Here is a 15554-nt window from a genome sequence, read left to right on the forward strand (position 1 = left end):
AGAAAATAGAAATAAATCCAAACTGAATTGTGGAAGGGGGAGTGATGGCTGACAAATGAAATATTACCTGGCTGAGAAATTTAGGCTGCATACACACAATACATTTAAAACATATTTAAGGCATGCCCACTGCTGAAAATCCTGGGAAATGTAGTTTAAGGGTGCTGGGAACTGCAGCTCTGTGACCAGCAAACTATGATACCCAGCATTCTTTGAGGGAAATGTGCCTTAAATGTATGTGTGTATGCAAAGACATAAACCTGCTTAAAGAAGAGTTGTATAGTAGAAAGAGAAAACAGGCCAATAAACAGGATATGAGAAATGTAATGAGCAAATTGTGAAAATGATTGTTGTTGTTTAGTCGTTTAGTCGTGTCCGACTCTTCGTGACCCCATGGACCAGAGCACGCCAGGCACTCCTGTCTTCCACTGCCTCCTGCAGTTTGGTTAAACTCATGTTCGTAGCTTCAAGAACACTGTCCAACCATCTCGTCCTCTGTTGTCCCCTTCTCCTTGTGCCCTCCATCTTTCCCAACATCAGGGTCTTTTCCAGGGAGTCGTCTCTTCTCATGAGATGGCCAACGTATTGGAGCCTCAGCTTCAAGATCTGTCTTTCCAGTGAGCATTCAGGGCTGATTTCCTTACGAATGGATAGGTTTGATCTTCTTGAACTCCATGGGTCTCTCAAGAGTCTCCTCTAGCAACATAATTCAAAACATCAAGTCTTTGGCGATCAGCCTTCTTTATGGTCCAGCTCACACTTCCATACATCACTACTGGGAAAACTATATAGCAGAACTATACAGGCTGAAATATATTCCTATCAGTAGGCAGAAAACACTTAAGCAATAAAGCTGGAGACTCTGGGTCATCCTTCCTACAGAGTCAATCTGGAACTCGCACCAGTGCACTTGCACAACCCCAATCTTGTATGTAGCAGAAACAACAATTGCCGTTGGACAATTGTGCAGCTCTGACCCACCAGATAAGCCAGTCATGGATCTGGTTCTATAGTTTCCTGACTCCCATGAGCATCAACAAAGGGACTCACGGTGCTTGTCCTAAACGATAGAACTGAAATGAAGAATGCTTAGAGTAACCAGGAGTGGATTTTTTTTATGTGTGAGAGGGCTGTGAACTCTTTTCTGATCACTCAAAAAATATTCCTGTGCCTGGAGTTTTTTAATTCTAAGTCTCTGTCATTTCCACTAGCCCATGGATGGCGCATCAGTCAGATGAGTGGGGTATTATTATTATTATTATTATTATTATTATTATTAATTTTATCATGGAATAGGACGTCCATATTTTCATCTGAGAAATGTTGGAGGGTGTGAATGTGTAGGTGAGCTGCTGTTTCCATGTGTGCAGCTCACCTACCCTGCATGGCAAATGGTATTTTTCTTTTTAATACAGCTGTTTTGTGCAAACGCGGCTCTGCACAAAAGCACTGTTTTAACAACAGAAATACCATGAAGATGCCTTCAGCAACACCCAGTGGGAAAAGGCAGGCTGCATCCTTTCCTTTTGGCTGATGAAGAATAAAACAGCCACTGAGCGAAATGCCACTGCCCATGTAGAAAAACTCGCCCACACAATGCACTTCAGTACATCCACAGTTAACACACACATTTGTATCCCTTATCGGATTGGGAAAATATGAATTTAGCATGGGGGTACCACTTGGACGTGGGTGGCGCTGTGGGTTAAACCACAGAGCCTAGGGCTTGCTGATCAGAAGGTTGGCAATTCGAATCCCCGCGACGGGGTGAGCTCCTGTTGTTCGGTCCCAGCTCCTGCCAACCTAGCAGTTCAAAAGCACATCAAAGTGCAAGTAGATAAATAGGTACCACTCTGGCAGGAAGGTAAACGGCATTTCTGTGCGCTGCTCTGGTTCACCAGAAGCGGCTTAGTCATGCTGGCCACATAACACAGAAGCTGTATGCTGGCTCCCTCGGCCAGTAAAGCGAGATGAGCGCCGCAACCCCAGAGTTGTGTGCGACTGGACCTAATGGTCAGGGGTCCCTTTACCCTTTACCTTTACCACTTGGATAAGAAGAACATCATGAGGACACAGTGCAAAAAAACAAAACAAAACTAGAGACACAAACAGCTTCAAAACCACATCAAATTCCAGTGCGGATGCACCCACAAAATCCTAAAACAGAAACCACTTCTATACTGAAAAATACATGAGGACATAGATCATGTATGATAACCACACATGCCATTTTAATCTCTCTATTTTCCTTCATGAAAGAACTTTCATTGTAGGAAATTGAAAACCTTTAAATCAGTCTGCATTTTTCTTCATGCAAACACTGCATGGATATGTTCAGTTGGTGCTGGGTATAGCATTGCTCATAATCACTTTATTGTGGGTAGAAGTACATTTTCTAGCTGATGTGATAATCACTGTATTCGTTTTAGGATAATTGCCTCTGACTCTTAAATGATTCAGTGTGGATCTTTGCTATGCTAACCTTACTTGAAAGTGGGAAAACACATTGTTTACCATGAGAAAAATTAGCTTTTGGAATTTGTTTTCCATAAGCAGTTAGCATAAGTTTTGGCTGAAAAACTAGAGCATGTTTGTATAACCCAACTCAGACGCAGAATGTGTGCAATCCCTCTAGACAGCTTAGTTTGTGCTTTCTCAGTTCTATGCATATACTGTACAGTATTTTGCAAACCTGCTCAATGAAGCTATTTGCAACAAAGTGATTCCAGCACTCTTACAGTTCTTCTTGTAACAGTTTTGCTCTTTGAATGAAATTGATGCACAGTTTTGTAAGCTCATGCTGCTTGGAGAATGCAAAAATAGTTTTTATTTATTTGTTTACGATCATGTCTATATTGCCTAATGTACACAATATCTCTCAGTGACATTAAACATTTAAAAACTTCCCTGTACAGTGGTACCTCGGGTTAAGTACTTAATTTGTTCCGAAGGTCCATTCTTAACCTGAAATTGTTCTTAACCTGAAGCACCACTTTAGCTAATGGGGCCTCGCACTGCCTCTGCACAATTTCTGTTCTCATCCTGAAGCAAAGTTCTTAACCTGAGTTACTATTTCTGGGTTAGCAGAGTCTGTAACCTGAAGCATATGTAACCTGAAGCGTATGTAACCCGAGGTACCACAGTACATGGCTGCCTTCAGATGTCTTCTAAAGGTTGCATAGTTACTTTTCTCCTTGGCTTCGGGGGGGGGGTCGCATAACTCCATACCCTCCAACGTTTTTCCAATGAAAACAGGGACACCCTAAGGTAAAGTGGGACATTCCCGGATCAAATCAGAAAGTGGGACAGCTTTTCCAGTCCCTGGAAAATAGGGACACTTGGAGGGTCTGGTTTTGGTATTATAGCTTACAACCAGTGCTGGGCCAATCCTTTGCTGGGTTTGAAGGGGGGGGAGTATTTCCTTTTCCCCTTGGAAAGAGGTGACTTGGGATCTTTAGAAAAGTGGTGATGAGGTGGTGGAAGGGAAAGAGCATGACCCTACTTGAAACCTCTTTGGGACTGAGCTGTGCGGCTTGGGGGAAGTCCCATTGAAGTCCCAATGAAACAATACACCTTGGCTGAAACTCAGCCGCCCGGCTCTGTTTTAACGCTGCTTTTGTAGGTGAACGCACTCCAATTCCACTGAAGCCGTCTCCGCCACACATGGCTTAAATGAATGAAGTTTTAATAACTTCCTTCCTGTTTCAAGGACCCTGTTTTAAGCTGTGGCACCAGTTTTCAATAAATGTCCCATTTCCTCTCATTAATACACACAACTTCAAAAGCGACTGCCAGCAATTTGGGCAAAGCTAAGCGCTTCTAATTGTTTGAGGATGGCTTAAGACTAATTACATGAGAGCAGCAGGTGAGGCCACCGGTGAGCCAGGCATGAAGGAAATCGGCAGGACAACCTGACTGGCCTTTATAAAGAGTTCGAGGTTTGTCGGGAATGTTTGGTTTGTGTTTTTGTGATGGTGGCCTTGTGGCAGTTTTGCCTTCCTTTTCAGCTGCAGTGCAAAGAGATAGGACCATCTTGCCATGTAAATCATTCAGCCCGTCCATCGAAATTAGGCAGCAATCCAGCAGAGCACTTAGACAACAGGCTTCTTTCAATGGGGTTTCTTTGCAAAAAAATAATAATTGACACTAATCTTTTGCCTTGGCAATGCATGGAACTAGCACTGTGGAATATGCAGTTGATAGTGAGTATAGAAAGTGATGGAGGCTTTCTTCTGACGCATTTGGAGCAGGGGGTGGCGGTGCCATTTCAAAATAGCACGAACTGAAGTGCTCTTTGGCTCTGACATCAATCTACCATTTGGGGTTTAGCAGAGAAGAAAAGGCAATTATACGTATCAAAATCTGCCCAGGTGGAATGTGTGGAGTGAATTAGGTTTGAGCATTTTGCCAGGATGAGTGTGGCAGTCTGGAGACAGAAATGACTTTGAAAGAGAAAGAAAACAACCAACCACAGCTTGCAGCAGTCTCAAGGCCCACCGCAAAATGCTGCTAATGGGATAACCCCAGCATTGTTTTTCTGTAAAGTTAATTATAGTGATTTGCATTCAGTAGTAAAGAAACCAACAATCTCTGGTGTTTGCACGTGAATGGGTGGGTACGGAAAATAAAGTCTCAGAGCGTGCAGCATGCGGAGGACTCACGTGATACTCAAGGATTCAGATGCCCAAGGATGTGTGTGCATTCCTTACATGGCGAGCGCATTGCTTCAACAGGAGCGAGAAGAATGGAGTGTCATAAATACTTTCCTTTACTACGAGGGCTTTTAAAGTGGGGCTGCTCAGAGAAAGCAGGCTGTGTGTTCTGCCTTGCACTTTAAAACATATGTATTTTCGTTATATTGAGGATCTTTTCACTGGAAATCTATGGGCAGGAAGAAAGGAAAAGCAGACCGCCATCAATGAGACCTGAAAAATCATAGGACTGTATGTTTGTATGCTTTGCTTCAGTGTGAACTGGGAAACCAAACAGTTAAAAAGAACTTTTTACTGCTGCTCCGAGGCATTTTCAGAGGGGCAGGGAGAGGCAGCTGAACCTTTTTTCTGTGGTATGGCAAAACCCATCTCACGTTATTTCATAGCCGGAAGATCTATATTATATAAGCTGTACTTAAGTTGCCTGGCAGAGCTACAAGCTATGCAGGTATTTTTCTGCAACCTACCTGATTTCTGTTTGCAACTTGCTGGACTGGAATTTGGTGGATGAATAACCCCACACCTGTGCAGCTGGCTGTGGGAATAGATGCTTAGTAACAGCAGTATATTCCCTTTCTGCTGCACGATTCTTTCTGCCTGCTAGAGTGGAGAACCTCTATCTGTTGTAATTTAGGATGAGGAATAAATTTGATTCAATTTGCATTTAAAAGCGGATCTTCAAAATTCACACCTCTCAGAATTTTGCAGTTCAGTTCTCTAGCCAAGTAACGGTAGGACAATGCATATACTAGGGTTAAGTGTGCCTTAAAATGCATGTTTTAGAGAAAGCAATTTATAAAAATGCATCATATTAGGGGAAATTGCTTTGTAAAATGTGTATATTAGGAAAACATGTGTGCAATAATGTGTATATTGGGAGAAATTCACACTAAAATGCCGTAGAATTTTAATGAGGACTTTTGCAACAAATTTTTGCAACAAATATTGCAAACTAATGTGGAAATGGGTAGTGAACTTAAGATGGGAAAAATGAAAAACAGAGAAACCAAAATTGATAGAATACTATAGATACAACGTGGGTATTTCTGCACCCACTTTAAAAATAGTTTTAAAAACACCATTGAACTACAGTATACTATTTTAACGATTGCTGCCATTTATTGTCAGTGCAAGCTGTACCTGGGACCTGATCAATAGAGTAAACATGTGTAAAATTTGCTTGTTGACATGAAGGTCCTTTATGACCCTGACTTGTGATATGTTGCGAAACTGCATACTCCTCTCTGTCCTCCATCTAGGTGTTATAAGAATTCTAAGGTCCCAAATATAAAATAAACGTTCATGAATTTACAAGGCAAATGCATATGTGGATGTCAGGGAACTGCCATCGGAGCCAAGAGTGGAGGTAAGGCGATGCAGGAGAAGGGACCAGCAGGGAGAGAGAGAACACTTCCTTTGGGGAAGGAAATCGGCGTGACACCAGGAAGAAAGGGGAGCAGGGAAGGACTTCGGAGAGATGGCTCCAAGACTCTTCCACAGAGACCAGCAGGGAGAGCCCAGGACCTCCGCTGGCCATGCCCACTTTGCGCAGAAGACTTCCACGCAGGGAATTTAGGCGGAGACTTTGCGTCAAAGAGCTTTTATGTTGGAAGAAGTTCAGGAAACGCCCACTGACGGATTCTGCCAGTGACTGACACAGCCACGGAGAAAGGGCTGTCCAGCCAGGGAAAGGTTTAGCCAGACAACGTTGCCTAGAGCAGCAGCCCCCTTACGCACGAGCAACCCCCAATTCCCTTTACAGTAGCTATATAAACCATGTGTCTAAAATAGTACAGGAGAACAATCCTGAAGTCATTTTGACTTTCCCAGTGGCCTCAAATATTTTTCTGCAAGGAGGAAGGAAATGGGAAAGCCTCGCCATTGTCTTTTGCTTACCTGTCTTAAGGGTGTACTTCTGTGGGGTGAATAGGGTGAGCCTGTGACCTGGATTCAGGAATTAAAGTATTTACCATCACAAAAGAATGGCCAGGCTGCCCAGGCCAAGCGATCAGTGACCATTAACAGATGTCCTAGCAAACAGGATTTCTGTTGTAGACCGCCGCCTGCGATGTACCGTATTTTTCGCTCTATAGGACGCACTTTTTCCCCTCCAAAAATGAAGGGGAAATGTGTGTGCGTCCTATGGAGCGAATGCAGGCTCCTTGGCTTCAGCGATAGCAAGGTAAAGCCTCCGAAGCCTGCGTTCCAGAGGCTTCGCGTTGCTTCCGCTGAAACCAGGAGAGTCTGCTCTTTGAGGCTGGCGGTGGGGAAAGCAGCGCTTCCCCCATCGCCAGCCTCAGAGGATGGGGGGCAGCGGGGAGGTGCGCGACGCCTTCCCGCTACTCTCCAACCCTCCTGTGGGCTTTTGCAGGAGATGGGGGAATTCCCCCACCTCCCGCAAAAGCAGGCAAAAGCCGTGCACTCTTTAAAGGGGCTGTGCGGCTTTGCTGGCTTTTCTAGGAGGTGGGGGAATTCCCCCACCTCGCAGAAAAGCCCGCAAGAGCCGCGCAGCCTTTAAAGAGCGCGCAGCTCTTGGGGGCTTTTCCCCAAGGAGGGAGAAGGGACTGACTGGCCGAGTCCGTCCCTTCTCCCTCCTGCGGGCTTTTGCGGGAGATGGGGGAATTCCCCCACCTCCCACAAAAGCAGGCAAAAGCCGCGCGCTCTTTAAAGGGGCTCCGCGGCTTCTGCTGGCTTTTCTAGGAGGTGGGGGAATTCCCCCACCTCCTAGAAAAGCCCGCAGGAGCCGCGCAGCCTTTAAAAAGCGAGCGGCTCTTGGGGGCTTTTCCCCAAGGAGGGAGAAGGGACTGACTGGCCGTTTCAGTCCCTTCTCCCTCCTGGTCGAAAAGCCCGCAGGAGTCACGCAGGGCTCCTGTGGGCTTTTGCGGGAGGTGGGGAAATTTCGCCACCTCCGCAAAAGCAGGGAGAAGGTCTTGGAGTAGCGCACAGGCTGCGTGCAGCCTGTCCACTGCTCCCAGAGCTGCGGGGGGGGGTCATATTTTTTCCTTGATTTCCCCCCCTGAAAACTAGGTGCGTCCTATGGTCCGGTGCGTCCAATCGTGCGAAAAATACGGTATTTCTGCTGTAGCCCACCTCCTTTTGTGATGTACGTATGATGTTTTGGGGGGTGGTCTCTGGATACAGGGTGAGCAACATCAAAAGTCTGTATAAGGGCTTGCACACCATTGTTCTGGGTCCCCTTCTGCCTCTCAATGAGCACCCTGTTGCAACAGTTTAATAAAGATCAGGCTTACTAGCTGCTTTGCTTCTCAATATTCTCTGGTTGGCCTCTGTTATTTTCTCCTACCGATAGAGAACCTACATAAGGACTCTATGCGGGTTCTTGGATACCCCTTAAGGGATAAAGGAGCAGGGGTCTTTTTATAACATAGGCAACCAAAAAGTGTTATCAGAATTTAAGGCCACAATCCAGCCATGCAAAACAGAAAACCTTCTCAAGAAGGACCTGTGAGGGGTGTGGCCTGGGTAAAATTCAGAGGGCCCGACGGAGAAGCCTTGAGGGCCACATTTTGCCCCCACACCTGAGTTTCCTTGCTCCTGTTTTTGTGGTTCGCTATCCTGAGTGACTACTGGTTTTCCCAGTAGTGATATATGGTAGTGAGAGCTGGACCATAAAGAAGGCTGATCGCCGAAGAATTGATGCTTTTGAATTATGGTGTTGGAGGAGACTCTTGAGAGTCCCATGGACTGCAAGAAGATCAAACCTCTCCATTCTTAAGGAAATCAGCCCTAAGTGCTCAATGGAAGGACAGATCCTGAAGCTGAGGTTCCAATACTTTGGCCGCCTCATGAGAAGAGAAGACTCCCTGGAAAAGACCCTGATGTTGGGAAAGATGGAGGGCACAAGGAGAAGGGGACGACAGAGGATGAGATGGTTGGGCAGTGTTCTCGAAGCTACCAGCATGAGTTTAACCAAACTGCGGGAGGCAGTGGAAGACAGGAGTGCCTGGCATGCTTTGGTCCATGGGGTCATGAGGAATCCGACATGACTAAATGACTAAACACCAACAATCCTGAGTGACAGAAGAACAACTGAAGCCATCTTTTTGTGGTACTCATCTGTTTACTTTATTCATTCAGAACCCTGTATAATTCTACGTGTAGTTTAGGCATTGGTAGCCAATGAATGATATTTACTGAAATGAAAGTTTTTAAAATGCTGCTTTGGTGACGTGTACGTTTTCACCGGAATGACAAACAACAGCTTTTAGAGAACGACTTCATTCAGGAAAGTGATATGGGAGTGGGAGAGAAGGGAGAAGGGATGTTGGCCAGATCTGAAAAGCCCCCACCTGCACCAATATTAATACAATCTCCTTTGTAGATCCCTGTAGCATATCAGGTTTGGCTCTAATATAATCAAGCCTTGATGTGCAGCAATGGATGGCATATCCATTTTACTGCTATATCAAAGTGAGTGATTGGATTATATTGCCTTTAGAGAGGTGCACTATTTTTTTGAATTATTTCCATGGGGTAAGCAAGCAAAGGCACTTTCATTAGGCTGCAAAGACTTGACTCTATCTTTTGTCTCGATGGAGTCATCAGGGATTGCAGGCGACATCTGTAACTAGGATATTGCTCTTGTGGTTCACCGTCTGGGCGGCAAAAAGGCCACTCTGCATCTGTGAGTTTGCTTGCTTGCTTGCTTGCTTGCTAGCAAGCTTATTAAAAATGCAGTTTTGCTCAGAGTGCTTTTTTAAAAAATCCTTCCAGGCTAAGGGGAAAATAAGATTTTGTTTTCTGAATGGTGAGATAATCCTGACAAATCACATTGAAGTTTCTCCCCACCAAAAGAAAAAGAAAATAAATTCATTGGATTTTTAAACAAAGGAGGGAAATTCGGAGCATATGTACACTCACAGAACTTATATTCTGCCTCCCAGTCTGTCTCCCTTCCCATTCCCTTAAACTACATGTTTATCACAGAATAAGGCCCATTCTTTGTGTCAACTGCAAGTAGAGATGGCCCTTTCTGTTTCAGTCCCTTATTTGATAGGTGAAACTTGGCTTGCTCGGAGATGGAGTTTGACCCTTGGGATATGTGAAGTAATAATAATGAGGGGAAAGCCTTTGAGCATGTGCAGAGCACCCACCCTCTCCACTAATCTTCCCCACGAACCCTAGATCTAGGGCTTCCACAGATGGACAAATTCACACCATCATTTCAGCCTACAACACCCACATCTATAAATCAGTCCATAGTGACCATAGCAAAGGTACCCTATACTTCAGCAGACCTTCGGTGCATCTAGTATACCAGTGTGGTGTAGTGTTTAGAGTACTGGTCTATGACCTGGGAGAGCAGGGTCCCAATCCCCACTGGGTGACCTTGGCCAGTCCCTGCCTCTCAGCCTGGCCTACCTCACATGGTTGCTGTGAGGATAAAATGGGAAGTAGAAGAAAGAGAAGTATGTATGCCACCTTGAGCTACCTCAGAGGAAAGTGAGGATATAAATGTAATCAACAGAAATAAATATATCCCAATAGAATCATAGAATTCTAGAGCTGGAAGGAACCGTGGTGGTCTTTTTGTCCAACCTCAGAAAGGAAGAGATGGATATAACCAGGGTGTTTGGGGGGGGGGTTAGCAGGGGGTTCCCTTACCTTTTTGAAAATTAAATAATTTTATTGGGGGGGCTGGTTGGGGCTGGAATGAATATACACCCAATGCCTGAACCAAAAATCCACGTATATCTGTAATCATTGTCTGCTTGGGTTAATTCATGACATCTTACATTTAACCACTGCACTGGGTGGCAGTGTGACTGAGCCTGCAATAAACTAACTAACTAACTAACTACAGTGGTACCTCGGGTTAAGTACTTAATTTGTTCCGGAGGTCTGTTCTTAACCTGAAAGTGTTCATAACCTGAAGCACCACTTTAGCTAATGGGACCTCCCACTGCTGCCACGCCACCGCCACACGATTTCTGTTCTCATCCTGAAGCAAAGTTCTTAACCCGAGGTACTATTTCTGGGTTAGCAGAGTCTGTAACGTGAAGCGTATGTAACGTGAAGCGTCTGTAACCCAAGGTACCACTGTATTTCTATTTATTTAAGTTATATCCGGTGCTGCTTTTTTTTTTTTTAAGGGTGGGGGAACTCACCACAAAGTTACCGGTAGTTAGTTACAGTGGTACCTCGGGAAATCACGCAGTAGCGGTGCGGTGGCAGTAGGAGGCCCCATTAGCTAAAGTGGTACCTTAGGTTAAGAACAGTTTCAGGTTAAGAACGGACCTCTGGAACGAATTAAGTTCTTAATCCAAGGTACCACTGTAATAGAAATGAAGCAGTGTGGCCACCCCAAAACTTTTGTGGGCGCAAACAGTAGTTGAAGGCGGGATTGCATATGGCTGCACTGCGAGGAAAGATCATGAAGATGCCATGGAAAGGACATCTGGGCAGGGGTCCTCAGCACTGCCAGGCACTCTGATGCTTCAGAAAAGAGGACCCAAGCCTGGGAGACTGTGAGAGGCGTTTCAAATCATGTGGAAAGAAAGGAGAGAGGGAGGTGGGGGGAGACCACGAGAAGCAAAACAAACAGGCTGTAATCAGGAAAAGGCCGGGGCTTCCTATCTCGTTCTCTTTTAGTGCCCACCTCCCCTTGGAAATGAAAGATCACCTGAACTGTCAGCTTTTGCAGAAAGGCCTTTCAGAGCAGGGCTTGTGTGAGAAAGCGACGAGCCCAGCATGTTTTGTTTCCCTCAGCCAGGAAGCCTGAGACCTCTGGCTATTCCCCCTGCTAAAGCTCCAGATCTAAATGAGAGTATCATCTCATTAGCTCATTGGTAAGCCTTTCCAGATGTGGCGGGCAGGAGCGGCAGCAGCAGCCCTGACTCTGGCAGCTTGCCAGTAGGTTGCCTGCTGCAGTCTCTGCGCTTCCCTGTGTCTGCAGCAGGGGAACTGCAATGCCTGAATCTTGAAGGGGGGGGGGAGAGAACGACCGGTGGTAAACCTTTCCTAAGCAATGGACCCACCTTACGGAAAGAATATCCGGGAAATAGCTAAACAGAGACTGTCCCTTTCTCCTGAGGTCCGACTGGAAAGATGGTGATGTATCTTTTTCTGTTGTGGACGTGACATTTTCTTCTCCGCATTATGGATCACCACCCAGTGAGAGCTCCTCTGAGGAGATCATTCAGTGATCATATCAGAAATTCCACGACCAGAGCCTTGGACGCTATTTGGAAGACCACAAGAGACCGACGTCTGGCAGGTGAGGGGGGGTGACTGGAAACTATTTTAATCACCCAGGGGAAGTGTCCCTAAAGATTGAAAGGAGGTGCTATTGACTATAAGAGAGAACATCACTCTCACTCAAACAAAATTATATATTTCCACATCCCTTTTTCCCCCTGAGCCTTATTGATTATTTTTGCATCAGAACAAGATTGCAATAGTGATTTTCTTCTTTCTTCTGTTAAAAAAAACAAGCTGTTTTCAAAGCTTATGCCCTCTGCTTCTTTCACAGCAATGTGAGGTGAAGCATTTTTATCCTTCAGGGAAGTCCGGCTCCTGGGCCACTCCCTTGGCATGCTTTGGGGATTGCCTTAGGGGCTGTTTCCTCACCCAAGGGGAGGTGTTAGTGTTTTGGCAAGGTGGTGAAAAATTGCTGGCATGTTCTCTGGCGGGGCTGTCCCTACTTCGTGGTCCAAGCACTTGCGGTCCAGGACAGTGCCGAGGACTAGGAATAGAAACAGAGTCAAATACCTTGACCACCTTATTTTGGTTTGCAGTACTTAAGATGGCGAGGCTGGTTTGTTGTGTGCCCTTAAGAAGAAGATCGTAACCTTGTTTTTGTTTTTTTATTTCTTAACCTTTCTGAAATTAACTTGCAAGCTGTACTGCTGCTCATTTCAGTTTTTTAAAAGTTGCCACAACATTTGAAAAATCTGAAGAAGGTGGGTGTGGTCCCACACATGGTGGGTGAAGATGCCGTTGATGAGCCCAAGCAAAGTGGGTCAATTAGCGCATCTAGAAAATGAGGATGGTGATAAGAACACTCTGTTTGTGATTATACTGGGTTTCACTTATCCTGGAGAGGAGGCAGTTTCCTGTCAGGCTGCGTCACAGAGGAAAAACAAAGCAACACACCTGATTCGGGAGGGAGTGTCTGCTGAATGTTATAGGGTGCATTTCAGCCGCTCATCTTCAGCCAAACAAATGCAAGTTAAATGGAACAAATGATCTGATAGCAGTGCTTTATGCCTGGTGATGAGAGTGGATTCAGCTGCCCACCCCCAATAATATTTTGCTAGGATTATACAATTGTAATGTAATTGAAATGGTTTTCTCCCAAAAACTCAAATCATGATGTGCTGGTTCCTCACCCCTGTTCTAAACTTACTTTTAAATGACATGTTTGCTTAGAAGTGTTCAGTCTGAGTTCAGTGGACCTTACTCGATAGGTGGTATAATTATTATATATTCCCCACCCTTCTGCAGGTTACAGAACCCAGAACAGGTTGCAGCCATTTAAAATTCCATATTAAAAACGGTTTAAAACAAATTACAGTCTCAGGAATAGGGCGAGTCCTGAAAACACCTATCTCAGGTGTCAAAGGTGTTTCTTCAACGTATGTTAGAAACTATATAAAGAAGGTGCCCGACTCAGCTCTGTGGGGAGGGAATTCCATAATCTAGGAGCTGCCACAAAGAATGCCATTTCCCAGGCTGCAACCGCCACAAATTTCTGAGGTCAGTGGAAGTACCAGGAGACACTGGCAAAGGAAGGGGGTGCGGTCCGCCCTGGGTGTCATCCCTGGGGGGGTGACATTGCCATCAAGCCCCTCTGCCACAGACGCCGTGCCCCTGGGATGCTCATTGCGGTGCTCCCCTGGGACACGCAGCAGTGGCTCGCCTTGCCCCCATGGGCAGCTCACCCTAATAATAATAATTTATTATTTATACCCACCCCACCCCTCATCTGTCTGGGCTTCTCCAGCCACTCTGGGCGGCTTCCAACAAAATATTAAAATACCGTAATACATCAAACATTAAAAGCTTCCCTAGACAGGGCTGCCTTCAGATGTCTAGGCCATTTAGGGCTTCAGACGCTGAGCACCTTGAATTGGGCCCAGGAAAAAAAGTGGCAACCAGTGAAGCTATTTCAAAACAAGGGTATATGAGTTCTAAATGGAATCCCAGCCACCAACCTGGCTGCTGCCTGTTGAACCAGTTGATGGTAGATGTAGATAGGATTGCAACCTGAACATGTTTTGAATGTCCACCTCTACGATAGAGATCCACAGAGTTGGATTGCGAAAATAAGTTGCAAGAAATGCTTAAATCCATTGCAAACATAGTCCTTGGCAGGCGCATAAAGAACCTTCCTACTAGGTGCCTGCTCAAAGCTACTTAAAGCGCATGTGTTGCCATATCTGCCCTATAGGCTTAAAGTTAGTTTGAAAACCATTTCTGCCATTAGCTGTAGAAATCATAGAATCATAGATTTGCAGAGGGCATCACTAGGGTCCTCTAGTACAACCCCCTGCAATGCTTGACTCTTTCGCCCAATGTGGGGCTCAGACCCACAGCCCTGAGATTAAGAGTCTCATGCTCTATTGACCGAGCTAGAACAAGGGAATTGGGTGGGGGAGCTCTAAAAAAGAGGCAAGCTATAAATCACAGGATTCTTTGTGGTGGGGAGGACTTGGCAATTACATTAACATAAATCTGATGTAGTTTGAAATGTAAAACAGGTCTTTTAATCTCACAACAAGGATGAGACGAGCTTTTGAATCTTAATGATTTTCAACATTCCTTCTAAGTGTGTGGCTTATAACTCCATTTCTAAAATTAGGGTCGGCAGTTGTCTGCTAATGCTGTCACTCTTCCAAATTTTTCGCCAACTGAGGACCAGATGCTTATTTAATTTTTTTGTTCCCACTCCCTTATGAAGTGCCATGTAAGATTGTGAGTTTCCAATGGACCTGTGGAAGTGGGGCTGGAACTGCTGTAAGACTGGGGAACAATATCTCATGTTATGAGGAGGAGGCTAAGATAGCTGAACTTGGATGTCATTGAAATCAATGTGAAAAGTTGGTTGTCATGGCTGAAGCCTCGTTGATTTCAACGGGATCAAAGTACAGTTAACTCCAAGTCATAGAATCATAGAATTCTAGAGTTGGAAGGGACCCTAAGGATCATCTAGTCCAACCCAGGAATATGCAGCTGTCCCACTTGGGGACTGAACTGCAACCTTGGCATACTCTAACCAACAGAGCAGTAAAAAGTTTGTCATTATGATAGATCAAGAAGGGGGGGGCTGTATATCTGTGGGATCCTAGCTAGTGAGCTCAGGCTTTTTAAGGAAGATCAGTTCTCCCCTCCCCAAATGGTGGTGCGTATACATATATTTACATATATATGTAAATTACTCTGAAAAAAGTGGCATTTAAAGTAACTCAATACACTCATCCCATTGGCTTTCGAGAGCTGGTGGCCAACAGAGCCTGCTACATTTTTTTCAGCCCTCGTCATCACCACTCCATTTTAATGTGCCCGAATCTCAATAATGCAGTGACAGTGGGGAAACAGAGAAGAATCCCCACCTCAGAAACCCAGTAACCATGTGACGCCTTGGCTCCCCAACCCAGGCTTCTTCAACCTTGAGTCCCAATCTCAGATGCTGTTGGACAACAAGTACCATCATTCCTGGATGAGGTTGATGGGAGTTGTAGTCCGCCGACATCGGGGAAATCCAGGCTGAAAGGCACTGCCCTAAACACACAGCATCCAGCACCCCCATTTCTCATCTTGCCTGCCTGCCTGCTTTTGACCTTGCATGTCATGTTGTCGCAACCCTGCTTTCTCCTTGGC

General features: G+C 45.3%; 1 protein-coding gene across 5 annotated transcripts in view; it reads left to right on the forward strand.

The window, feature by feature from the left end:
• Positions 1 to 15554, forward strand: part of DLC1 (DLC1 Rho GTPase activating protein) — a 241822-nt gene that overhangs the window by 92082 nt on the left and 134186 nt on the right. The window contains exon 1 of one of the 5 annotated variants that reach the window (XM_083630061.1): positions 11626 to 11949. The exons of the other annotated variants lie outside the window; for them this stretch is intronic. Within the exon in view, the coding sequence (XP_083486187.1) occupies positions 11832 to 11949 (118 nt within the window). The 5' untranslated portion in view covers positions 11626 to 11831. Of the gene's footprint in view, positions 1 to 11625; positions 11950 to 15554 lie in introns of those variants that run through there. 5 annotated transcript variants of the gene reach the window in all.

Source organism: Podarcis filfolensis, assembly GCF_964270895.1.
Source record: "Podarcis filfolensis genome assembly, chromosome: 9".
Taxonomy (NCBI): Eukaryota; Metazoa; Chordata; class Lepidosauria; order Squamata; family Lacertidae; genus Podarcis; species Podarcis filfolensis.